Source organism: Microtus ochrogaster, chromosome 7 (assembly GCF_000317375.1).
Source record: "Microtus ochrogaster isolate Prairie Vole_2 chromosome 7, MicOch1.0, whole genome shotgun sequence".
In the NCBI taxonomy this organism is placed as follows: Eukaryota; Metazoa; Chordata; class Mammalia; order Rodentia; family Cricetidae; genus Microtus; species Microtus ochrogaster.
Window position 1 is genome coordinate 30,246,580 of NC_022014.1, and position 8,971 is coordinate 30,255,550.

Sequence of the window (8,971 nt, forward strand, 5' to 3'; positions counted from 1 at the left end):
TTGTAGACCAGGCTGGCCTCAAACTCACAGAGATCCACCTGCCTCTGCCTCCCAAGTGCTGGGATTAAAGGCATGCGCCACCACCACCCAGCTCCAGGTACTATTCAGAAAACAGGTACACACATCCAGACATCTTTGTGTGCATAAAACATGTAAGACAAAGCCCCCAATCAGGCAGGCAAGAAAGACAATAGAGACCTTAATTCAGTGACCTGTTGAAAGGCAGATGTGTACATTTTATGAAATGTTTTCAAATGTTATCTTTTAAGAAATAGAATAAGCCAGGCGGTGGTGGCACATGCCTTTAATTCCAGCACTTGGGAGGCAGAAGCAGGCAGTGCTCTGTGAGTTGGAGGCCAGCCTGGTCTATGAAGTGAGTTTCAGGACAGCTAGAACTGTTACACAGAGAAACCCCATCTTGGAAAACAAAAATAAAACAACAACAACAACAAAAAGGGAAACAAAACAAACAAAAAATAAATAGAATGAGTAGTTTGATAACATATATAAACCAGCAGTTTCTTGTTATATTGGCAATACATTCCTTCCCACTGGGACGAGAGAAAGACACTCACCATGACAAGAAGCGCACTACACGATGTGAGGAATGAGCTGAGTGAGAAATGGGGAGAAGGAGATAAGAAAGAAAGACTGTTCAGTCCCCGAAGGCATAGAAGAAAACACTTAGGAAATTACATTGTGCCCCCGGAGAGGGACACTGAGTATGTGAAAGGGGCTGATTCTTTCTCTTTAATCAAAATGCCAATGGATTTTTTTAAAAAAAAAAAATTGGTGAGATGGCTCAGTGGTTAAGTGCACTTGCTGCTTTGTTTGGAGGACCAGAGTTAGGTTCCCAGCATCTGTGTGAACACGCTCCCAACTGTCTGTAGCTCTAACTCCAGGAGCTCTGTGCCTTCTTCTGGCCTCCACAGGCACCTGCACACGTGTGCATGCATGCGTACACAAAATAAAATAAAAATAAGCTGGGCAGTGGTGGTGCACGCCTTTAATCCCAGCACTTGGGAGTCAGAGGCAGGCGGATCTCTGTGAGTTTGAGGCCAGCCTGGTCTACAAAAGCTAGTTCCAGAAGAGGCTCCAAAGCTACAGAGAAACCCTGTCTCGAAAAAGCAAAAACAAAATAAAACAAACAAAAAACCATGCGAATTCTAAAGTTTATCAGGAAAGATAAGCCAGCATATCCTGAAAAGTTCTGTAATAGAGAAATAATGCTGTAGGCTTACCCTTCCAGATATCAAAATAGAATCATATTAACTTTTACATGCATAAATCCATGAAAGCATGGATCCCATGTTCCCAGAAATAGCATCACACAGATGTAAGAGTTTAGTCAGGGACACGAGCAGAATATCAGATGGATGAGGCAGGATGGTTTATATAACTAACAGCTTTGGGAGAGTCTGCTAAGCATTTGGGAAAAACAAGATTACATACACACTTCAGATGAAAGGCTAAAATTATTTGTGTGTGGGCTCATTATTCAGTTATAAAAATCCAGACTGTAACAGCGTTTGAGTCCTGTGATCCCAGGCTGTAAGAGGCCAGAGGCCCAGGGCTGGTGAGATGGCCCAGGGGCAAAGTGTATTGTACATTCCTGGAGTCCCAAATTCAATCCCCAGAAGCTATGTAAAGCAACAAAGTTGCTGACCTCCACAAGAGTGCCGTGGTATGCATGCCCCTCAAACACACAGACACAGACAAAGAGAAGGAGGAGGAGGAGGAGGAGGAGGAGGAGGAGGAGACTTTCAAAGGCAGAGATCACAAGGGATAAAAGTTCTACAATTAACAACAGAAAATGGTAAACTCTAACTAAAAAACCCAATGGAAAACTGACAAAATGTAAAAACCAATACCCTACACAGCATTCACAGCAGTGAGCTGGTTTATGTGTGAACAGCGACAGGCTCTCAAGGCAGACATGTGTCCCCTCTCTAGCCTGCCCCTGTCAGTCATGGTTAGGGAGGCAGATGCAGTCTGCAGTCAGATTCCCCCCCCCCCCACCCCCGTTCCCAGGTCAGGGGCTGGGGCATGGTAGTTTACTTTCCTACTTTGGGCAAGTTAGCTAATCTGTTTCTGCTTCAGCTACCTGGCCTGTAAAATGGAGTTATGTCACGGTATGGTGACAATGGCACTTGGAGACATCCGTCCCCATCTTCTGTGAGAACTAAATGAACAAATCCTGCGGGTTGATTCTGAGATCAGGGGTTGTATGCGGTATGTAACTGGGGTTTCCTCCTGACTCCACCTCCCTCTTCATCGGAGGTTTTTAAAAATTTCACACCTTCATGCCCCTTATACTCCTCCTGCCCCCTCCCTTTCCCCCCTCCCTCTCTCCCTTCTCTTCTCTCCCTCCTTCCCCTCCTTCTTCCTCTCCCTCCCCTCCCTCCCTCCTTCCCTCCACGCTGCTCCTACCATCTCGGCCAGCTTGAGGATGGCGGGACACAGGGTGTTGACAGTGCTTTCGTACCATGGGTCTGCTCGACCAAGGAAGGAAGCCAGCTCTCCCAGCTCAGGCTTTCTGGATGCCTCTGTATTCTAGGGATTTGGGGAATAAAGGGACAAACACACCTGTCAGGCCCTCCCCTCCTAGTCTGGGTACCCCAGATACCAAAGTCCAGTGCTCTGTGACCACGGTCAAGTCATTTAACCTCTTGGGCTCAGTTCCCATACTGCGTGAAGACACATTAGCGCTCTGTAGCATAAACTCAAGTGAAGCGGAAGAGCTTTGGCCAAGGGTCACTTGTCTGTGACACTGAGGAAACGCTGGTGACCTTTAAAGGGCAGAGATGAGTATTGCTTGGCTCTTGTTCTGGTGAGGATGAGCGTGGATGCATCTCCCCCACCCTCCCAACACCAGTGGACTCTGGAGATCTGGCTCAGACTTTCTCTCCCGTGGAGGGAGGGAGGGGAATTCTCTCATCGTATGAAAGCAAAGAATTTCAGTACAGCTAACAACGTGCACTGTGCAGATTATCTAGAGAGACAATATTCCCTTTTCTAAAAAATACCTCAAGCAAAGACATTAAAACAGCAAATGGACCGTGCTTGCTTGGGCCAGAATGGGTGTGGCCTTGAGTTTTAGCTGCGGCTGTGCCTATGATGACGTCATCTCTCAATTCTACATCTAAACAGTGCAGCTTGGAAAACCAGCTTAGAGTCTGCCTCACTTACTAGAGGAAATTCTCTAGGATTAAGTAAAACCACTCAGAATGTTTTTCTTACTTTTTAAGCTTTGTGTAATTGTTTGCTTCGTGTTTAAAAGCAACCCCCTTGAGCAACATCATGGGCACAGACATGGCGAAGGCAGGGCGATGCTCTCGAGAACTCTGAACCCAAGCTTTGGGTGCCTGACATCCTTGTCCTTAGCCTCCCTCTCTCTTGGTTTCTCTCTCTCTCTCGGTTTCTCTCTCTCTCTCGGTTTCTCTCTCTCTGTTTCTCTCTCTCTCTCTCTCTCTCTCTCTCGGTTTCTCTCTGTCTCTCAGTTTCTCTCTCTCTGTCTCTCGGTTTCTCTCTCTCTCTCTCTCTCTCTCTCTGTCTGTCTCTCGGTTTCTCTCTCAGTTTCTCTCTCTCTCGGTCTCTCTCTCGGTCTCTCTCTGTCTCTCGGTTTCTCTCTCTCTCAGTTTCTCTCTCTCAGTTTCTCTCTCTCTCTCTCTCTCTCTCTCTCTCTCTCTCTCTCTCTCTCGAAGCATGTACTCTCTCGTCTCTACTTAATAAACTCACTAACCCTCCTTCACTCCGGCTCATCCTGTGGCATAGTCAAGGTCTGGCTTCACAGAGTGGAGGTCCCCAGGGCCCCTCAATTCGCTGCTCAGCACTGATAATTCCATTACAAAGACAAGAGGGGGTCCAGCAGAGGGGGCTGCTGTGGCAAAACCTGCATCTTGACTTCTGACCTGGAAGGCTCCTTCCAAGTCTCTCTCAGCTCTACACGCTGAGGTAATGTTCTCGACCCTGAGCCAGGGAGCTAGGCTGCCAGTGGTCCCCACCCCTCCCTCTCTTCTCTGATGAGACCATTGCTCCTGACCCTTCCAGATGTTTCCATGGTCCCCCTGCCCCTGCCCCTCCCTGTCCAGTCACCTGAGGCGCCAGCACAGGGATGTAGTAGAGCTGCAGGCTGAGTCTAGGAGTGAGGCAGAACTTCTTGGCTTCCCGTTTCCTGGCAACAGGCAACAAGGTAGAGTGGGTAAGAGCCTGGGGTTGGGTGTTGGCATCAAATAGTCTCGGCTTTGCTGTTTATCATGTATTGACTTTGGGTAATTTATACAAGCTTTCTGAGCCTCCATTTACCCATTTATGAAATGGGAACAGTTGTCATTTTCTGTCAAGCTGATGGCTGGGCACTGGGGATACTCTGCAATGTTCTCCCTTACCCGCCCTGGCCTTTCCTCCGTACCTATTTGGACCTTTTACCAGCTCATTCCAGACCCATCCACACTCCCAACAACTCCAGTTCCTAGTCCCTCCTCAGGTCCTACCTGAGTCTGTAGTAAGCCTGGGCCAGGCGACCCAACATCCTATCGTCTCCCAGCACGAGCACACGGGCTGTATGCACCCTGGAGACTCCAGGCAGTAGTTCCCCGTCCCCGCTGGGCCTGCCGGTCCTCCGATGCAACCCTGGGGGTCCATCCCAGCTGCCAGGCATGGAGAAGTCCGGGGGCCACACACGCTTCTTGATGCCCCCCTTGCGCTGCAGTGCAGCCCGCTCCATCTCTGAGCTGCTGGAATCGGGGAGCTCGTCACTCCCCAAAGGAAGATCTCGCTCAATCCCACTGTCAGTGGACACCCTGGCCAAGTCCCTGTCTGGCCTAAGTCCTTGTAGATCCAAGGCCTCTAAGTCAGCACTGAGGCGCAGCTGGGAGCGGGGATGAAGGAAGAGCACCAGTTCCTTCCCTGGAACAGGAGGACAGGGGAGTGTCAGGATGGCAGGGACCCCTGAGATTGACAGGACAGCTCCCCAGAAATCTGGGACCCCTGTTTCTCAAACACTGTCCACTTGAACAGAAGCCCCATGGGACACTCCACAAAGGGTAACGATCCTGTGGTCAACAATGGTCCAGGGTTCTGTGTACTCCAGCTCCCTCCCATTGAGGCCAATCGATAGATATATTTATATTTCTTCTTTTTTCTCTTTCTTTTCCTTTCCTCTTTTTCTCCTTCCTTCCTTCCTTCCTTCTTTCCTTCCTTCCTTCCTTCCTTCCTTCCTTCCTTCCTTCCTTCCTTCCTTCTCTCTCTCTCCCTCTCTCCTCTCTCTCTCTTTCTTTTTTTTTCTGAGACAGGGCTTCTCTATACAACCTAGCAGTCCTGGAACTCACCCTGCAGACCAAGATGGCCTGGAACTCACTGAGATCTGACTGCCTTTGCCTCCTGAGTGCAGGGATTAAAAGCGTGCACGACCATACCTAGCCAATCAGCAAACGTATTACAAAACACTGAGAACGCCAGCACTAAAGAAATTAGCTAAACCCAGCACCTCTTACCTTTAACTGACCCTGGAGCCCTCCCAACCCCCACTTCCTGAAGCTTGCTTCCGGACACAGATACCAGATCACCAGCTCCAGAAGACTTGCAGGTTTTCTGAACCTGCTTCTAGGTCCAGAGAGAGAATGTACTGAACATAACCCAGCATGCAAAAGGAAGGGTCCAGCCTATTACTTCCTACCACAGTTGGAATCCTTGTCCTCACTCTCTAGAGAAGCCAAGAAGATTGGAATAGGTCAAAAGAATAGAAGGAAACATTTGTTCTGGAAGGCCCCTCCAGGTCTGGGTGCCATAATGGGTTCTGCTTGCCTCCCTTATGGGGACATTGATGACATCAACATGGGCATGAGACCCAGGTTAATGCATTTGGTTATTCCAGCCTGGAGAAGAAATGCTCTTTGTCCAGACACGTGGAACAACTCAGAGAACAAAACTTGAACCCAGAAGGAACCCAGACATGTGTACACACACAGACAGACAGGAGCCTAGACATGTGAACACAGACAGACAGACAGACAGGATCCCAGACTTGTGAACACACACAGACAGACAGACAGGATCTCAGACATGTGAACACACACAGACAGACAGACAGGATCTCAGACATGTGAACACATACACACAGACAGGAGCCCAGACTTGTGAACACACACAGACAGATAGGAGCCCAGACTTGTGAACACACACAGACAGACAGACAGGATCTCAGACATGTGAACACACACAGACAGACAGACAGGATCTCAGACATGTGAACACATACACACAGACAGGAGCCCAGACTTGTGAACACACAGACAGACAGGAGCCCAAACTTGTGAACACACACAGACAGACAGGATCTCGGACATGTGAACACACACACACAGACAGGAGCCCAGACTTGTGAACACAGACAGACAGGAGCCCAGACTTGTGAACACAGACAGACAGGAGCCCAGACTTGTGAACACACACACAGAAATACACTCAGCCATTTCTACAGGAGCTCACAGGCTCGGGCACATACAGAGCTGCTCCTGGTCGGTCCACAGGTGGAAGGTGATGTAGGGGCTGGGCAGGGGGGTGCTTGGCAGTCGGTCTTGAAGAAGGTCACCTGAAGAAAGGGATAGGCTGTGGGACTGTGAGGAGAAGGGCTATAGGCAAAATAAAAGCCCAGAGAAACTGAGGGAAGGGAGTCAACACAGGGCTATCCTGCCCTCTCTGTCCAGCCTGGGTTGCCAAGTACAAGCTTTAGTGTGCTCGGCACATTGACTTCTGGACAGTTTCTAGCCCGTTTCCCTTGCACCTTGTAACTGTTATGATTAAAGAAGCTCCATTTTATGCTAGGCATCCATCGTGGTACCCACCAGCCATTTGTCTCTGACTCTACTCCCTGGAAGATCAGTTCCCAGGAACCCTGACTCAGTGACTCCCTCACCCAAAAACGTACAGCCATAACTATCTCCTTGTTATGATATAACTAACTGCTTTTTCTCTTCTCTAATTTGCTTACTCAGATACACAAAGATCATTTTGAGTTGCCTTAACCACCTAACTTGGCAAAACAGAACAGGTTTTACTTGCTTGCATGGATGTGGAAGAACTTCATGGGGTTTTCCCCTTTAAAAGTCCTTCCTCCATCCCTCCTTCACGGCAGTGTCAAATTCGGCGCAGAGATTTTTCGTCCTGCTAGCAGCTAATCAATACATCTTTCAATTATAATTGGATTGAGTCTTTGGTCATTTCCCAGGGGTCACAAACCCCATAAGAGTGACTATATGTTCTGACACACTCAGGCTGACATGTTCCTGGATGCTTTGGGTGACTGAGCAGCAGGACACACACTGGAATGGTCCCTACCACGACCAGGACACACGTGTTCTGGAATGTTGAAGCCCACTCACGGACCTTGCTCCCCTGGGGGTGTGGCACTGCCTTATCAACATTCAAATAGAAAGGTGTGCTGAGTACAACCCCAAGGGATAAACAATGCTGTCACCTAGTACATCCCATTCTGTGGAGGTGTTCTGGGGACTGAAACTGTTGGTTACTATGCCACAGCAAGATCCGAATCCTGGTTCTGCCACTCACTAGCTGAGTGACAGGCTGCTGACATTTAAACCTCTTTCAAATCAGTGTCTAAGTCTCCTCTGTAAACTGGGTGCGATGATTGGTTTTTTTTTTTTTTTTTTTTTTTTTTTAGCTTTGAGGCCTGTCCTGGAACTAGCTCTTGTAGACCAGGCTGGCCTCGAACTCCCAGAGATCCGCCTGCCTCTGCCTCCTGAGTGCTGGGATTAAAGACATGTGCCACCACTGCCCGGCTCATTTTTACTTCTTTGTTGTGCAAATTATTTGGTTTGGCACGTCATAGATTTAAATACAGGTTAAATGTTTAGAACAGCTAATGGGATAAAGAGGGGAACTTTGCAGGTGTGAGCAATCATGATCATTGTTAACCACTTGTTTAGCCCCAGGCCTGCCAAGTCCAGACCCCAGAATCCTGGACTCTATCTCATCTATCTATCTCTATCCTGGACTCTTCTGAAATCTCATCTGTCCAGCCTAGCTCTTTGGCGCCCCCTGCGGTCGGCGATCCCTTGGCAAGTCCCCACCGGCCCCCGCTTACCGACGCAGCGCCTTCTTGCGGCTGCCGGCCCTAGCAGCGAGCAGTAAATCTCCTCGAGTCTTTCCAGGTGTCCCAGCCGGCTGGGGCTGTCCTCGCTAGCCACCTGCTCTATGGCAGCCACTACAGCGTGGAAATAGTATTCCAGGACGCGACGGGAGCTGGCCTATAAGGACGGACATCAGAGCTTGAGTCCTATCCTTCAGCCCACCTATGCCAAACGGGGGGGGGGGGGAGGACCACCAACAGTCCCGTATGGCACGATCCTTCGGCTCCTGGGGGCTGGGCAGGAGCTGCCAGGTGACGGATTCGGGATTCCACGTCCAGAGCCTGGGTTTCTGTCGGGTTATGGTTGTGGCCCCCTGTTGCCTGTGGCTAGACAGTGGCTTCATACCCTATAATGGGGGGATAGTTATGAAGAATCCACCAAAATAAAGAATTCAAGATGTGGGGTTCAGACCGGAAAATTTCGGATGCAAAACTAGAACAGAAGAGCAATACTCCGATGCAGTTTGAATGGGCGGAGCCAGGTCTGAATAATAGGCTGGGGGGGAGGGGTCGCTGACATCCTCCCCACTTCCTGAATCAGGGTGAGCAGGGGACGACTGAACCCTCCCTCTGGGTGCCTGGTTCCTCCCCCTGCAGCAGGTCTCTCCATTTTCAGCCTGCATCCAATCCTGTCTTGCCTAGATTTCCCTGCTACCCACAGAGGGTCACTCCTAATGGCTTCAGTCCTCCCGTTCCCCATCCGCCAGAAGTTCAACCCCTGGTGCTCTTAGCCAGAAGGATTTCTTGGACTAAGGCGGACTCAGCATGGGTGGGGGGGCGTGGGATGGGAGTGGCAGTCAGTGGAGGGCTGGAAGGCCGGGG

The 8,971-nt window shown here is 49.7% G+C and overlaps 1 protein-coding gene across 1 annotated transcript in view; it reads right to left on the reverse strand.

Moving 5' to 3' along the window:
* The window catches only part of Pik3r6 (phosphoinositide-3-kinase regulatory subunit 6), a 46,490-nt gene that overhangs the window by 14,357 nt on the left and 23,162 nt on the right, over positions 1 to 8,971 (reverse strand). The window contains exons 9-13 of the mRNA XM_005349827.2: positions 8,105 to 8,267; positions 6,506 to 6,592; positions 4,494 to 4,908; positions 4,096 to 4,174; positions 2,431 to 2,553 (exon numbers count right to left, since the gene is read on the reverse strand). Coding sequence (XP_005349884.1) covers positions 2,431 to 2,553; positions 4,096 to 4,174; positions 4,494 to 4,908; positions 6,506 to 6,592; positions 8,105 to 8,267 — 867 coding nt within the window. The remainder of the gene's footprint in view (positions 1 to 2,430; positions 2,554 to 4,095; positions 4,175 to 4,493; positions 4,909 to 6,505; positions 6,593 to 8,104; positions 8,268 to 8,971) is intronic.